At 37.9% G+C, this 18,623-nt stretch overlaps 1 protein-coding gene across 1 annotated transcript in view; it reads left to right on the plus strand.

The window, feature by feature from the left end:
* Positions 1–18,623, plus strand: part of BICC1 (BicC family RNA binding protein 1) — a 158,383-nt gene that overhangs the window by 107,717 nt on the left and 32,043 nt on the right. The window contains 4 exon segments of the mRNA XM_060768958.2: positions 12,547–12,626; positions 15,498–15,656; positions 17,022–17,075; positions 18,180–18,374. Coding sequence (XP_060624941.2) covers positions 12,547–12,626; positions 15,498–15,656; positions 17,022–17,075; positions 18,180–18,374 — 488 coding nt within the window.

Consider the following 18,623-nt stretch of genomic DNA (forward strand, 5'->3'; position numbering starts at 1 on the left):
TTGGCATAAAATGTTACTTCCCTTGTTTTTCTTTTCCATCTAGTATTTTCAATCAGATTATATCCTACATTTATTTCTCCCAATTGAGTATTTATTTGTCATGTCAGGGCAACCAGCCAATTATATTACATTTCTAACAGAACAAAGCAAACAAACAGACAAAATACAAAATACAATTGAGTAAGGATACAAGAGTTTTTATACATTTTTGTGCATTTTGGGAACTGTTTATTAATACTGTATGTAAAAATACTGTTGAAAATCGTTGCAAATCCAGTGCTCTGGATCTTTGGTGTTTTCTCCATAAGAAACAGGAAATGTGTGCACTAATCTGTTCTCTCACTAATGATTCCTAATGTGAGAAACTATCTCATAATAGTTGAGCATGCTAGCTGAACATTTTCTTAATGGAACGTTTCATGGTGCCAAAACACTGTTTCTCAATGTGGATGAGAAAAGTGTGCAAACAGGTGTTTAATGGACATTCCAATAAACAACTAGCCCATATATATTGCTTACAGTGTTAAAAGAAGTTACAATTAAAGTGATAAACCATTCTTATTTGTGTATTTTAAGATTACACATAACCAAGAATAATTTGTCAGACAAATAGAAATGCAGTAAATAAATAAATAAGCTGTTGTAAGGCATGCACATCTTTTCACTTAAAATAATTCCATTTTGACTGGAGTGGATTAACAAAATAGATGATGATGATTGTTCTGTCGTTCGCTGGGCCTGTAAAGAATTTCCTTTAGAACAGAACGTGCAACCTTTGCCCAACGGGAAGCCAGGGGGCCCAAACAGAAGTTCTCAGAGGTTTTCCACCACAAATGATCTTTAGATGGCTTGTGAAGTATAACATAGTCTTTTATTAATGAACAATCAAACAGAAACTTCTCTTGTCTTCAGAAAGTTAAACAAATGATTCCAGGCTTTTATGCAACTGGTAGCTTCCTAAACTTGCCCACGAAGGACAGGCAACTGTTTTCAATAACTTCTTCTTTACTTTAAAGGAAAGTCCCCTTTTTAACTTCTCCCAGACTGACTATAATCTAACCCTTACTGATGTGGCCTCCGCTACCGGGTCGAACTGCTTCTCGAACGCCGAGTGGACCTACCAGTAAAGGCTTAGATGTTCTCCAGCTGGAGTTCTTTGGTCTTTAGGGCTGTTTCCCTGGAAATCTTTGGAGACTCTTAAGACTGTTCTCCCCGGAAAGTCTTAAGGGTTGAAGCTTTTGTACAGGGGTAGCTTGCACACGTCCTGTACACACGTAGCTTGCACACGTCCTCTCCCCGGAAAGTCTTAAGGGTTGAAGCTTTTGTACAGGGGTAGCTTGCACACGTCCTTTCCTTGCTGAGACTAACTAAAAAATGGCTCCCTTCCCATCCCAATTGCCCTGAGCAAGGGGCGGGACCAAAACTTAACGATGATGGACAGGTGACTTGCCCTATGACTGCAACCAAAGGAAGCCACCTATCTGCGGAGTCCCTGAAACCTAGGACTGCAAACAAACATTTAATACAAAGCAAATAAAGTTGGAGCTCCATACCAGCACAATGATGATAATGCACTCTTTATTTTATCAATTTATGACAAAATAAATTTCTGGATTATCTGATCTTATATTCTGGATTATATGGCTATGTAGAAGGGGCCTGAGCTGACACTGATGCCTATCTATTCCTTATGGCATATAATGTGAGAGACGAAAATGGGAGTACAATGGTACACTGGTTAACTCGTGCTCAAAATAGATATGAATGGAGGCAATTAGAGAAGATGCTGTGATCAGCATGAAAGCTGAGGAATGGATTGTCTAAGTGGCCAAGTGAAGTAAATGCTTATCTATCAGTATGCAGTGATTCCCAGCCTTTTTTTGATCAGGGACCACAGGGTTCAAGAATAAATAAACTGTGTTCTAAAAATAAACTTTAATCAAAAATTTTAACGTATTTGTCAAACTTCAAGCTAGTAATATTTGCACACACACTCAAGGGCTGAAACTTTCAAGTTCCTGGCTCTCATTGTTGCCAAGTCCCAAAATGAAAAGGGGAAAATGCATAAGTTACCCAGAACAAGGAAACAAATGAAGCTGAAATGCTTTCATAGGCATGGTTTTTAATGCCCATTTTAAATCTCCCAAGCATTCACCACTAAGGGCTGACTCATAATGAGAAATATTGTTGGAAAGGTACTACCAGAGTAATTTTGCATCTTTTGGAATGAAAATGAGGATCTGTTTAAAATATGCTCATTTTAAGTGACACCAGCTGCAAAGGTCTCTAGAAAGGGAACGTGTTCTTTTCTATAAGAAGGAGAACAGCCTGTGATTCAAGGACTCTCATACTACATGTTCCTTAGAATTAATTGTCAGCTTATGTCAGGGGTGTCCAAACGTTTTAAAGCCGAGGGCCGGTTCAGCCTGGTCCCTCAGCCTGTTGGGAGACAGTTTATAGACACTGCATAGTCTTTGCACAAATAGGACATTTGTACTGCAAAAATGATGAAAGAACAATGCAATATTTTTCTGAATATAGGGTGGCTATCTGTGCTTGTTGGGTCACACTCCCCCTGAGGACACAGGTCTGCAGTCTGGGGATCCTTCTGAACTCAGCGCTCACGCTTGAGGCTCAGGTGTCAGTGGTGGCTGGGAGGGCCTTTGCACAGTTAAAACTTGTGCGCCAGCTGTGACCTCGTACCTCGAGAAGCTTGACTTGGCCACAGTGGTCCATGCCTTAGTTACATCCAGAATGGCCCTGTTTGGCACAAGTCTGCCACATGAAGCAGGTGAACATAGCATTGCACAAAACATGCAGAATAGTCACAGGATGTCTTAAACTTACACCTGTTGATAAACTCTACAAGTTAGCTGGCATTGCCTCTCCGTCCCACAGTTAGCACAGATGGTGCTAACTGTGAGAGAAATAAGATTGAACACTGTGAAAGCCATCCACTGCATGGCTATCAGTCTCCTCCCAGTAGACTCAAATCAAGGAAAAGTTTCATGAGAACCACCACTCCTCTTAACGTCCTCCCAGCAACAGCAAAAGTATCCCTCTGGGCAGCTAAACCAGGAAATCCCAATTGGATGCCCCCCCCCCCCCCCACAAGGGTCTTCCTCCAGGGGCAAACCAAGAATGGGCAACGTGGAAATCCCTGGACTCAGAAGCAGAGTGGGCAGATCAAAAGACAACCTGGCAAAATGGCACTATCTAAAAGAATCCCCCACCTTGTGTGACTGTGGAGCAGAACAGACAATTCCGCATCTGTATGCTTGTCCACTATGCCCTGCCTCATGTACAAAGGAAGAATTGTTGGAGGCTACAGACAATACCGTTGCTGTTGCACGTTTTTGGTCAAAAGATATTTAGTCGCTTGTGCTCCTATTTTTATCAGTTTTACACTAATTTATTCAGTGCTTTCGTTACAAAATAAATACATTGTATTTATACTTATGTATTGTTGTCTGTTATATGGCACTTGGAGTTCTTTTGTGAGCCGCCCCGAGTCCTTTTGGGGAGATGGTGGTTGGGTGCTATTATTATTATTATTATTATTATTATTATTATTACAATATATAAAATAAAGAATAATTTTAACCAACGTAAATGTACCAGTCTTTCAGCGGGAAGTGTGGACCTGCTTTTGGCTGATGAGAGAGTCAAGTTAATTGGGATAGTTGTCGTTGTTGTGTGCCTTCAAGTTGTTTCAGAAGGAAAGAATGAAGAGAGGAAGGAAGTCAAGGGAGGGAGGCCTGGAGAGAGAGGGCCGGTGGAAATATGAGCAGGGCCCACAATTGGCCCCCTGGCTGGACATGCCTAGCCTAGGTCACTTTGATATCTCTAGTGGCATCCTTTTTATCTTCACTGTCTCTCAGAGTTCTGCTTAATATGTGTAGGCCAAGTTAGCACAGATTTCTATGTGTGCATTAGGTATTTTAAATGACTTCTTGTCTGACAGTATTACAAAAATTTGAGTGTGATAAGAGAAATTATAGATATCCATAACATTCTGCTGAATTCCTTGACACCCTCCCACTTCTTGAATGTTATAGCAATTTATCAGTCTCTTAATCTGGCAACAGACTGTGTTATTAATGTGGGAGTACCAATTTGATACTGTTTAAAACTATGAGGACTGTAGAGGAATTCTGCTTATTTAAAACCATATAAGGAGTTGGTAGAAATCCAGAGAAATATATAGCTAGTGTTCAATGAAATTATTTCAATATCAGCTCTCATCTTTGCACACACTCTATCAAATCTAAGAATTATGAATTTTGGCATTAAAGGAAGTAAGGGTTGGTTACAGTTTTGAGTGAACTGGAAATATCCTCCCCCCACCCCAAATGTAGAGGAAACAGTCCTTGAAATTATTCTTGTTGAATCCAAAATTATTGTCACTTGAGAAGGGTGTTTGTGTGCTCACTCAAAATGCAAGCTCTGTGGTTTTATTGTAGCCACAGCAGGGACAATTCGAGACCTTAATGTGTTTCTCCTCCAATAAATTGCTGAGCACTAATAAATCAGTGTGTGGAATAAGATTTGCGTTCATGCCCTGGGGCAACTAACGTAATTGCTGCAGCAGTTCTTGTCATCTGCATTTACTGGACGATCTTAAAGTGGTTGAGCCAAAAAGTAATAAATCTCTTGGAACAAAGACATTAAGGTATTTGGCTGCTAGCTGGTTGCAACTTTTGCCAAAATCCTTTAGAAACAGAACTGAATGTTTCTAATGGAATGCTTCATAAAAAGCACAATAAACTTTGATAAGATGTTGAGGGATATCGTGTGTGTTGTGGTTGTGTTCACATAACAAACTTTCTACTGAAAGAAGTACACAGTAGGATAAATTACTCTTTTTTGCTATTTAATCATGTTAGCATTTAAAGCAAACACTGCTTGGTGGAGCAGTTGTTCTGCGTAAGCATCCTCTTGTATTGTGTGTTATTATTGTGGTAGCTCTTACTCCTACATTATCAGTAACTATCCATCTGTAGAAATAATTGACAGCAGTTACTGTGCACTCTGTGTGGGTCAACGTCAGTTGATCTTTGTAAGAGAGCTGAGCCCTTTCAGTGCCTATTCTAGTAGTATTATAAGATGCATTTCAGTCTCTCCATCCCCATCCTGGCATTTGAGCTCATGTACTTTTAACTAGCTTCCAGAAACAGCACCATCAAGCTTAGTTGAATCCCACCATTGTTGGTGTTAAATGCCATCAAGTCAACTTTGACTTATGTGTATCCCATGAATGAAAAACAAAATCTCCAAGTTACCCTTATCCTCATCAACCCTGCTCAGGTCTTGGAGACTTGGGGCAGTCATGAGTTCCTTGACTGAGTCTACCCATCTGTAATGTGGTCCTCCTCTTTTGCTATTGCCTTCTACCTTCCTGAAACTTATTATCTTTTCTACTGAGTCATGTCTTCTCATGATATGGCCAAAATACATTAGCTATGAAGTGACAACACCTCTTTCTGAGATGCAATATTATTGCTTGGAAATAATTCCTTTGACTATTCATGAAATCTTTGCTCTTTGATATTCATTGTGCAAACCTCATAAAGATATCACTTAGTCAGATGTCTTTCCCTCGAAAGAGTGCCCAGGCCCCATGTACATTGTCATATAAAATCCAGATTATCTGCTTTTAATTGGGTTATATGGCAGTTTAGACTCATATAATTCAGTTCAAAGCAGATTCTAGATTATATAGCAGGAATACAGGCAGAAATTCTAGATTATATAGCAGTGTAGATCCAGCCCCAGAGAGGGGCTTGGTACTTCTTTTAGATTCTCTCTAGATGGACCTAGCACTCCCCCTTTGCCACTCTAGTCAAATAGTTCAATATGCAATAAATATATCAAAAAGGAACAATCCCCTTCTCTGAGCACAATGGCTAAAAATGAAACCCTGGCCCATCCCAGAAGAATCTAAAAGAAGCGCCACCATTCCTGCTCATTCTGTTGTGGCACTGCTTCTGGCTTTTCTGAATACTTGGAGGGCAAAGGAATGGCAGTGGCAGCATTGAAAGTGTACATATAGTCCATGCTTCTTTCAGGTTCTCCCAGGTTAGAATAAACTTTTGCCCTTTACCACTCAGAAAATGGGATCACACACACATATCTGGAACCATCTCCTTCTTTTTTGAATGCTTAGGAAAGAAAATGATGAAGGCTACTGACTCTATGGTGAGTTGCTGCTGGCACTTTCCTCTACTTGCAGAATCACCGTTGACATATCCAGGTCATACCAAAATCCATAATTTTTGGCCAGAAACATACCCTTGACTTATACATGAGGTTAACTTATAGTATATATACTATTTCCCTTGACTGTGTTTCAATGTCAACATTATTGTCAGACTTTAAAGTTGAAGTCAGAATGTAGCTAGCTTTGCGGGAATATAAGAAAAACACTAGATGGTGCTATCCTTCTGTTTTTAAATTTCTAGGGTTTTTTTCTGTTATATGAAATTCATTTCACTTCTATTTAAAATCCTGTCAGCAGAATGTTGAGAAAAGCAGCACTTCCAGGAAGTAGTTGTTTGCTTTTGCTCTATCAGTGCATGGTATGAACTGACCCAACTATATACATTTTGTATGGATTGAGTTTTTTTTTAAAGGATAATGAGACAGTACCTACTAATTTTGATCAGTCCATAGAGGAATATTGACAACATGTTTATAATACACCTTATCAAGGAACTGCATACATGTTAATCTGTTTCAGCATAAAACGAGAAGAGGGAGGGGAGAGAGAAAACTAGCAGCATTTTAAAGATTGATCCATTTTAAAAACGAACTTTTGCAAATTTCAGTCTCCTTCAGATGGACTGACAGTGATATAAAAGCTACCATAGTTATTGAGCATAGTTTCAGAGTTGTGGGGTGGGATAGGATACCGAAAGATCCAGATTTTGACCCTGGCTATAAACCTCCAAATTGTTTTAGGAGATAATACAAAATCTTTCAATTGGCTGCCTTTAGTGAGAGCAATAAATCTGCTTACCAGAATTCCCTTGGACCAGATCCATAGATTTTTATGATCTATGTGTAGCTATGAAGACTGAGCATAAAATCATAGAGCTGGAAAAATATCATGCGGGCCATCCAGTCCAATTACTTGTCATTCAGGAATACACAATCAAAGTGCCCCTGACAGATAGCCATTCAGCTTTTGTTTATAAACCTCCAGGGACAGCTACTCCAGCATGCTCCAAGGCAGCATGTTCCACTATCGAACAACTCTTTCCATCAGGAAGTCCTTCCTTATGTTTACACAGAATCATATTTCCTTCCATTTGAATCCAGTGCATCATGTTCTAGTCCCTAGAGCAGCAGAGAACAAGCCCCTACCTCAATATGACATCCTCTAAAATATTTAGAAATTGCTATCATGTCTCATTTCAATTGTCTCTTCTCTGAACTAAACAAACCCAGTTTCCCAAACGTTTCATGTTTTTGGTGTCCCTTCTGTGACCATGTTTCCAGCTTGACAATATATTGCTTGAATTGAACAAAGTACACCAGGTGATATTTGGTCAATGCAGAATTGAACTTCTCTCGATCTAAACACAATAATCCTGTTGATGCAGCCTGGAATCACATTGGCTTTTTAAAGCTGCTGCATCACACTGTTGACTTATGTTAAGCTTGTGGTAGTGTGGAATTTAGATATCCTTTTGGATTTGGTTCCAGGACACCACTCCACTTGTGGAAACCAAAATCCATGGGTGCTCAAGTCCCATTATATATAATGGGATAGTAAACTGTTGTCCCTAATATAAAATAGCAAAATTAAGGGGAGGAGGAAGGTTGGAGGGGGACAGGATATTTTGAAGTCATAGATGATTGAACCCATAGATACAGAATTGGTGGATATAGAGGGGCAATTGTATTAATACATGTCATCTATATAAATAAAAAATAATAATGTTCATTTGTGGGATTAGCAGAACTCAAAAACCACTGGACGAATTGACACCAAATTTGGACACAAGACACCTAACAACTCAATGTATGTCCTTCACTCGAAAAAATGATTTTGTCATTTGGGAATTGTAGTAGCTGGGATTTATAGTTCACCTACAGTCACAGAGCATTCTGAACCCCACCAACGATAGAATTGAACCAAACTTGGCACACAGTTCTGGAAGGGTTTGATAGACATTGACCTTGAGTTTGGGAGTTGTAGTTCACCTACATCCAGAGAGCACTATGGACTCAAAACAGTGATGGATCTGTAACAAACTTGGCACAAATACACAATACACCCGAATTTGAAAACTGTTGGGAGGAACTGATTTTGTCATTTGGGAGTTGTAGTTGCTGGGATTTATAGTTCTCCTACAATCAAAGAGCATTCTGAACCCCACCAAGGATGGAATTGAACCAAACTTGGTACAGAGTTCTCCCATGACCAACAGAAAATACTGGAAGGGTTTGGTGGGCAGTGTCCTTTGGTTTTGGAGTTGTAGTTCACCTACATTCAAAGATCACTGTGCACTCAAACAATGATAGATCTGGACCAAACTCTACACAAATACTCAATATGCCCAAATGTGAACACTGGTGGAGTTTGGGGAAAATAGAATCTTGACATTTGAGAGTTGTAGTCGCTGGGATTTATAGTTCACCTACAATCACAGAGCATTCTGAACCCCACCAACGCTAGAATTGGGCCAAACCTCCCACATAGAACCCCCATGTGGGCCACAGCAACGCATGGCAGGGGACAGTTAGTATATCATAAAATGATTGCCTGTGCTGGTATGGATTGGAATTTGGGAGTATACTATCAGTCCTCCATATTTGCATGTTGGACTTCTGCAGATTTGATTATTTGTAATTTTTATTAAAATGTTTTCTCTACTAGCCTCTAGGTCCCCTACTGTTACTTAATTGACAACTTTGGTTGGAGGAACTATTAATTCATGGAACACCTCCCTAGGAATCTCTAGGTCCTTGACTGTTTATCTGTGGTCCTTACATTGTTGACCATAGAGTCATGTTAAAAGACCTATATATTCCTAGAGAGTTGATATCTCAGTTTTTAAAATTAGCATTTGTTGCATTTTCTCATGGGTTCAGCACTTCTAGTCTCAGTAAATTTGGAGGGCTGACTATATTACAAATCAACTGTTCTTTTTTTTCTAGTCTTTGATTTTTTTTTTCTGTTCAAGAACCACCAATTTTTAAGTGCCATATTCTGTGTTTACAAAGGTTGAAATGTTCTGTAACTAATTTCTCGGAATTGCCATTCAAAACAGAAAAATGAACAGATTCCACTCCCCCACCTTTTCCCCTTTTTAGATATATTTATGTTACCATTTAGAAGAAGTTTTCAACAAAATTCTGAAAGATTAAAAATACAGTAGTTAGGTGGCAAAATCCAAAGAAAATGAGATATATCTTAAATTGGATATGGAGAACATTTGGACCTCTTTATGTTGATGAAGTACTACATAGTCAATCATAGATTGTCATTTACAAGGCCAGATGGCACTGATGGAAATTGGAACTGAACAATATTTGGGTGGCCATGGTTTGCCTTCAGTAGATTTAGTCATTTGCTGAAATACCAGGTGAGCTAACCAGCCAAATAGTATCAAGTTTTAAATACAGACAATTTAGCTGATTCAAAAACCTAATGTATAAGTGAAATTTTAGACTATTGCAACAAAGTATTTATAACATTATGTGAATAGAAATGTTTGTGGAAGGTATTAAGGAGAACAGCTCTCAGCAGTTTTAATTTTTTTTATTTTAAAAACCACAAGGAAATCCCAAAGATTAATATGACTTATTTAGGAGAAATTGAATCAGAATGTTCATAATTCAGACTTGGAATGCAAAAAGATATTTTACACCTTTGAGACTGAGAGAACGAAACTGTAGGGCAAGCTTTCCCAGACAGAGATTACAAATGGAATGAAGGGTCTTCGGACAGACATTTTGGCCTATGAATGAGTGGGTACAAGGGTGAATAGTGATCGAAATGCAAAACGTATGGTTATGCTGATGAGATGACGAGTTTAGTTTTTACAGTAGCCATTGGGGGACAAAACTGTGTCTAAAGGCAAGATGAATAGATACTGTAGAGATAGTTTGAGGGGGCAAACTTCAGGGAACGGTCAACTCACCTGTTTAAGAAGTTCCATTGGCTGCTGTTTATTTTCTGGTCCCAATTGAAGGTTCAGGTCATCACCTATAAAGCCCTAAACGGTTTGGGACCCACCTACCTTCGTGACCGCATCTCCTCCCACAAACCTGCCCATTGCCTTCATTCTTTGGGGGAGGTCCTTCTTTCGCCCCCTCCATTATCACAGACCCGACTTAAGGGAACGAGGTAGAGAGCTTTCTCCTCTGTGGCCCCCCAACTCTGGAACACATTACCTATCAAGATTAGGCTAGCCCCCTCCTTAGAAATTTTTAAGAAGAACCTCAAGACGTGGCTTTTCTGTTGCGCTTTTGGGGAGTGGTCTTTCATCTCCTTTGTTATGCTCCTCTATAATGGGTGTCCTCATATTGTATTGTCTCCTCTCCGTATGAAGAATTGTCACTCCTACGCCATTCATGAATCTCCTTTACAAATATGTAGGTTTTTATCATTGTATTTTACACATGTGGCCCGCTCCTTGTGATTGTGTTTGATTTTTTTATTGTATTATTTTGTATTGTTTTGTTATATTTTATGCTTGTCTTATTTTATTTTATTATGATATTGCTTTATGCTTTTTGTTACTGTATTGTAATGCATTTTTGGGCTTGGCCTTATGTAAGCCACCTCGAGTCCCCTTTGGGAATATAAATAAAGATTATTATTATTATTATTATTATTATTATTATTATTTCTTGGAATGTAATATGATGCTGGCTGGGAACCAGAAAGGAGGTGGGCTACAATGGGGAAATGGACCCTAATAGATGAAGGTACCCCATGCATCTGGCCCCTGATTCCAAGCATCTAATGAATAGACTCATTCTACAAAAGCATATGCTACAACTGTCTTTCTCTTGGTCTCAAAGGTGCTACAATATCCCTTTGTATATTGGCCAAAGTAACAAGACCATGTCTTAGAATCTCCCTATGTGTGCATGTGCCTTTAAGATGCTTGACTTATAGTGCACCATTAATGTCGTAAGGTTTTCCTAAGCAAAGAATAGTCAGAGGTGGCTTTGCCAGTTCCTCCTATATATAGTGTACTTAATCCACTGCCTGAGTCTAAAGCAGTGGTTCTCAACCTGGGGTCCCCAGATGTTTTTGGCCTATAACTCTCAGAAATCCCAGCCAGTTGACCAGCTGTTAGGATTTCTGGGAGTTGAAGGCCAAAAACATCTGGGGACCCCAGGTTGAGAATCACTGGTCTAAAGGCTACAAGTTGTATTGACCTTGGTGTTTTCAAGACTGGAGGTACACCTATTTCTCCTTTTTTTCTAGTATGTAATACTTTAAAAATAAAGTTGGCCATGCCTCTTGAGGGCATTTTTAGGCCATAGTTGGGTTTAGGTGGTCACCCCAACTTTATTACTGCTCGTTCCTTTTATTTCAGTAGGAACTGGCATGATATCATTTATAAAGGCCAAGCCCCACTGCTCCTCCTTCTTGGACTCCTCTCTCACAAATATACTTTTTATTCCTATCTCACCCAGGGTTTTAACTTTTAACATTTTGTCACATATGTCAGGCCCACCATCTGTGTTTGATTTCACTATGCTATTTTATACTGTTTATTTTATTTGTTATCTTATAATTTTGTTATGATGCTTTTTGTTTTTTGTTTTTTGCTGTTCTGTGTCTAAATATGCTGTATTATTTTTGGGCTTGGCCTCATGTTAGCCACCCCGAGTCCACTTTGGGGAGATGGTGGTGGGTTATAAATAAATATTATTATTATTATTATTATTATTATTATTATTATATTGATGATCTCTAAGTAGGCTTGCAGAATATACCCCAGGATAACTGGGCAAAGCGCCATTTATAAATACTTAGACTGAGTGTCTGTGCTCATTCTTCCAGCTGCTGACCGCTAAGATTATGTGTGGACTGGCTATTTTTGATGGCTCATAACTCATAACTGATAAATATTTCTAATGGCTCATAACCCCAGCAGTTAGTTTTTTTTCTGTTCAGAATAGTATCTTCACGTGAATTACCCTGTATGTTTTTGTGATAACGCGTTGAACCTGTCGTGCATGGCAGCAAGCAGTTTTACATTCCAAAAAGGTTAATATGTAGCTTGGAAAATCTGTTTCCTTAAAGCAGGGTGACATAATGAGCAGACACATTCTGGAATCACTCAGTTTGAAAACCTGGGAAATATACAGTAATTGTTTGAAGAAGCAAATTTGTCAATAAACTGTAGTTACTCGTGATTCTCTAAGAAAAGGACTGCAATGTTTTATATACATAATATTTTGTATGCATAAAGTGATGAATATTAACAGTGAGAGAAGCTTTTGCTTGTGTCGTTTGTCACTGTGTTTCAGCAATCCAGTGAAGAAACTAATGTTTATTTTTGTCTTTCTTTCAAGATCCCCATATTAAAGTGTCTGGAAAAAAAGAGAATGTTAAAGAAGCTAAAGAAAAGATCATGTCTGTCTTGGACACAAAAGTAAGATGAAAATCAACTACTCTGCTTTGAACTAGAAGTTCAGGTTTCAAACTTGGGGACTAAGCAATGATGAATTCATCAGTATATTAAGACTAACCTTCTTGGGTTACATTTAGAAAGCAAGCATTTTTCACTGAAATTTACATGGATAATGCCGCAGTGGATTTTTCCATTCTGCATTTGATCTAATTTCAAATAGTTCAGCAGTGCATGCTGTAAAAGGAATCAATGACAGCACCATTAACAGCGGAATTACTTTTGAAGAATTTGGGGCTTTGTGACAGAAACTTACCCTTCAAAAGAACAGTCTGATCTGATTTAAGTGCTTCTTTTTAGTTGCTTTGATACAAACCACTGTCATCGCTGCAGCATCTAAAGAAGACTTTTCCATCCTGGTTCGGTTACATTTGTGTGGAAAGTTTTCCTAAGACAAAAATCCTCATAAAAACAAAAATATCTAAATGTCCTGGTACATTTCGTTTACAGCAAGGGTGAGAGTGGTGGCTCACTGGATGCTGTTGAACTGTAACTCCCTTTAGCCTTATCCTGCAGAGATGAGAGAGTTGAGGAGAGTCATACAGCTTTTATGCTGTGCTGCCTGGGGAATTTTGGGAGTTATTGTCTAGAGTGGTAGTCCAAATTCAAGTATGTAGGTTATTTTTTGTTTTTCTTATTGAAGTCATGTATGTTTGTTTCTTTCTTTCTCATGCTTCCTTTCCACCTCCAGAAAACATGGTAAGTATCAAGTTTCTTTAGGGCTACTAACTAATTAGGGAAGTCAAGCATTATAATCTATGTTGAACACTAGAAGCTGCTTTACATCCTTTTTTGGGTTCAGTACACAAATCCATCCACCCAGGATCCATAAAAGCATTCAGTGTAACAACCTGTATAATACTGTACTAATGAATACATCAGATTCTGAAATTAAAACAAAAAAAAAACTTTTAACAACTTATACTATCTTGTTTTAATGAAAATGGCAAAAAACAGATCTTTAAAGTTCCTTATATTGTTAATTGTGATTTTATTCAACCATTCTACAATCTCCCAACACATTTAAAGTCTCTAAAAGAAAAATCTTTTTGATAGAGTTGTTCCAAGGAATCTTAGTGAATGAAAGACCAAATGACACTTCAACCCATACACGCAACACCAGCATATGAAAAGATACAACAACACAAGCCATGTATGTTGACAGTTTGATATCTGGGAAGCTATGTATTACACCAGTAGTTATACTACTGTTCCAACTATAGCCCTGCACACTCTGGAGTCATTTGAAACATGGAGCAGAATATATTATATATTCAGTATTCTTACATTCTGCTTTCTGCTCCATGGGGCAGCATACATTTAAAATTAATTGCTTTAAATGTAGAACTATCAGGCAGAACTATGGATTTTTGCACACACGCAATGAGAGGGAATTGAAATCCCTTTGAGATACCACACTATATTCATGCAACTAAATATTGAATGCATAATAAGAGAAGTGTAAAACAATATTTAATCTATATCATCAGAATTCAGAGTACCCATGTGCAATAAGAAAGCGGAATTCATAAATAGCCTTCATAAAGAGTACCCAAAAGCCTTGCAAGTATCCAAGTATAGAACAGAATCTGATTGCTTTTTGGATCAGCCCTTCCTTGAAAAATTGTCAGAACTCCAGTGTGTTTTGGTGTGACTCTAAAATGCCAAGGATTTACATTAACTATTGGATCTACATGTGATTATAAGTGTTGTTTATTTGAAAAAGAGGAGTGTTCTTGTTGCAATTATTCTAGTTATTAAAAGTGGGTTTATAATTTACAACTCTAATAATTGCATAAAATAAAACCTAGAAATTCAAGAACTATGTGGTACACATGGAAGAACAGGTTGCTTGGCTGAAAATGGCACGGGAGAAACTTGGTGGAAGCGTAAAGGCAGTATTTATAGTAGGAGAGGAGGCATTAGCTTGAAGAAAAGTGGATCTTTCTTTCTTCAGGTTGAGGGGAACATCTAACTCAGGGAAGGTCTTCCTAGAAAACAAGAGACCATTTCTTCAGTGTACCTCCTGAGACCCCACATGACTTCCTAGTTGTATTAGAAAGTCAGGAAAGCTTTGGACTCCTGCTGACAGCACAAGGAAAAATAAGAAAGATCTTATTTAGTAAAGTTTTTTCTGGCTTTAGAAATAAGTGGTGGAAGAACTTATAGCTGCACACGTTTGTAGTTTTTGGCTTTCTGTCAAAGATATAGGAGAAGGTCGAAGTGGGGACAGAAGTAGCTGTAGTGTGAAAAGTTGGGTACACAAGACATGCCTTGTTGGATTCATTTAAGGTCCAGCTAGTGAGCAACGTTGTAAATAAGCCCATAAAATTACTAACCTGGAAAAGATTTGACTAGCTTGCCTTTTATCTCATAACAGCTGGTTGAAGGTAGAAAGAGCACTTTCAAAAACAGCATTTCTGTTTTTGAAAAGCCTGGGAGTTTACAGCCTTTGTTCATAAGGAAATGAATGTGACTATGTTTACTATATACGCTACAAGTATTTAGATAATGGACACAAAAATATTCATGGTTTTTGTTTTAAATAGTACTTTTAATTTCCAGACTTTCATTATTCATGGATTGTAATAACACTTTGTTAAAACTCAAATTATTTGAAACAGCTTGAATTTTTTTTATCAAAACCATTTTTATTTCATATGCTGGACTGAAGAGCAAAGATGTAAAAATGGGACATAAAAATATTTGGCTTTCTCTGCCTCCAGCTTCTTTAGCAACATTTTTCTCTCTTTAGTTCTATTTATTAATTGCGATTATGTATTTGCCATTCAATATTAGAAGAACTGAAGATTATATACACTGATTTTTTTCCAGAGTAATCGTGTCACTCTGAAGATGGATGTATCTCATACAGAACATTCTCATGTGATTGGAAAAGGAGGAAATAATATTAAAAAGGTGATGGAAGAAACAGGCTGCCATATCCATTTTCCAGATTCTAATAGAAATAACCAAGCAGAAAAAAGCAATCAGGTGAGTATTCTCCAATATTATATATAGTCAGTACTATCCACATATATGCACCAAGTTTTATTTATATCTTGTTTAAATTGACATCCTAGACATGAAAGGGGAAAGCACACATCATAGTCCCTTTGGAATTATAACATGTTAGAATTTTTTTTTGTCGTGTCAGGAACATCGCTTCTGTTGTGAGAGAATTGGCCGTGTGCAAGGACGTTGCCCAGGGGACGCCCTGATGATGTGATGATTTATCATCCTTGTGGGAGGCTTCTCTCATGTCCCCGCATGAGGAGCTGGAGCTGATAGAGGGAGGTCATCCGCCTCTCCCTGTATTCGAACCTGTGACCTGTCTGTCTGCAGTCCTGCCGGCACAGGGGTTTAACCCACTCCGGTGGGGGCTCTTCATGTTAGAATGAAAATATATGTATATTGATAGAAAGGGGACATAGCATTTTGACTATGGACAATTCTGCTATAAGAAAATTCCCTTCTTGCATAGAATGCCAACTTGGTGTTGGGAAGGTCAACTTCGAGGGTTTAGATGTGTTTGATTTCCACAGATAGAAGTTTATTTTGTATGTTTGTATTGAGAATCATTCTGCTGACCTCAGACATTTGTCTTCTTGTCTGCCCAAGCAAGTAAAAGATTAGAGAATGTGTTTATATATCACATAAATGCAGTGGCCATAACTGACAGGTGGAGAAGTGCTTTGAAAATGTTTCCAAAATAATTCAAAAATTACTTATGATCCCTTCTCTTTTGACACTGAAATGGTTTAAACATTGAATCTTTTATAAAAGCATTTTTCTTCATGATTTAAGTTTCCTTGAATACCTATTTAATCTATACCTTACATTTGATTCAAAATATAATTCTAATTTGGTTCAGAGCAAGAAATCAATAATTGGGTTGTTGTAGGTTTTTTCAGGCTGTATGGCCATGGTCTAGAGGCATTCTCTCCTGGCGTTTCACCTGCATTTATGGCAAGCATCCTCTGAGGCAGTGAGGTCTGTTGGAACTAGGAAAATGGGTTTATATATCTGTGGAATGACCAGGGTGAGACAAAGGGCTCTTGTCTGCTGGAGCTAGGTGTGAATGTTTCAACTGACCACCTTGATTAGCATACAATGGGCTGACTGTGCCTGGAGCAAACTTTTGTTGAGAGGTAATTAGATGTCCCTGCCTGCTTCTTCTCTGTTGTTGTGCTGTTGCAATTTTAGAGTTTTTTAATACTGGTAGCCAGATTTTGTTCATTTTCATGGTTTCCTCCTCATGGTTTCCTCAACAATTCTTTGATAAGGACCAATAGATTCTTAACTCTTAGTCAAAACTTCGATTATTTGAATTGATTTTTTTACCTCCAATTTTCACAGGTGTCTATTGCAGGACAACCAGCTGGAGTTGAGTCTGCTAGAGTTAGAATACGGGTAATTATGAAATTCAAGCTCAATGTAATGTTGCTTTTTAAACAAATGGAATAAACAGATTTGTCTCAATTTTTGTTAATTCTGGATACTTCAAAGCTCAATAATAATATCATGTTTCTTCAGTTGTAAGATTTTATGATTTTATTTATTGTCTGTATTGTTGTTGTTGTTTTTACTGATGTGTTTGAGCTTGGCCTCTTGTAAGCTGCACCGAGTCCTTCGGGAAATGGTAGCGGGGTATAAATAAAGGTTTATTATCATTATTATTATTAGTAGTAGTAGTAGTAGTAGTAGTAGTAGTAGTATTAAGATGCCATTGGTTGTAATTTCAGTACCATCACCACCAACAAAAATATGTAAGATATATCTGTGGTTCTAAGATACACCCCATTTTTAGAGATATTTATATAGGAAAAGGGGTTGGGGTTAGAACTGAAGAAATATAGCAGGTCCAGTATTATTTATTTTGTTTTCATTTATTTGAAACATGTATATTCCGCCCTTCTCAACTTGTTGCCTCGACTTGTTGCCAGTAGAATTTTCTATTTGTCTGAAACAAGTGGCCTTTGATATGCTCTTGAACTACAGCTTTCATCAATCATAATGAAAAAGGATGGAAGTTGCAGTCCATTTGCAGGACTACATATAATGCATCCCTGTTCCAGATAGTCCTCTTGGTCAAATATATTACAAACCAGTATAGGTGGAAAAAATGGAGGAAAATATATGGAAAAAAGTGGTCTCAGCTCCTTTGCTGCTATCCAAAATTAAATTTGGTTCTCAAAGATGTCACCTTCTCTTAAAGTTTTAAAATTTAGTTGTACAAATATTTGAAATATGCTGTATTCCACGAGATCATTTCTCACCAAATTCCAACTTGCACATTTTTATCTTGAGTTCAAATTTTAACATTATATACAAGACCACAGCAAAATGTGTCTTCTGTTCCATTAATGGCAGTGACTTTATGATGTGACTTCCGGCTTGTAGACTTCATAAAATACCTCTTGAGACCACTTATCTTAGTGTTTTAGATGTGTGGATTCATAATAGACTGAATGCTTTCATCGTTGTGCTGAAGAGTTCTTTTGATCATTGTTCTAGGAGCTTCTCCCTTTGGTACTGATGTTTGAATTACCTATTGCTGGAATCCTTCAACCAATCCCTGATCCCAATTCTCCCACAATTCAACACATATCACAGACGTATAATATTTCAGTGTCCTTTAAACAGCGTTCTCGGACATACGGTGCTACAGTTATCATCAGAGGATCTCAGAATAATGCTAGTGCTGTGAAGGTAACATCTGGCTAAAATTTGTAATTTTAAGCAAAGCCTTGTTTTTTTATCATCTTTTTTTTTTTTTTTTGCACGAGTTAGTGCTGCTGTTGGACAATCCCAGCCAGTACTGAAAATTTCCCAAGAATAATAGATTGATTTCACAGATGCTTCCAGAATATAGCTGTTTCTGAACAAAATATTGGAATGGGTTTTATAACAGAGACTTCTTTCAGGATTGTCCGCTGTGCATAATAGAAACTGCCACTT

This window comes from Anolis sagrei, chromosome 3, assembly GCF_037176765.1.
Source record: "Anolis sagrei isolate rAnoSag1 chromosome 3, rAnoSag1.mat, whole genome shotgun sequence".
NCBI classification, from domain to species: Eukaryota; Metazoa; Chordata; class Lepidosauria; order Squamata; family Dactyloidae; genus Anolis; species Anolis sagrei.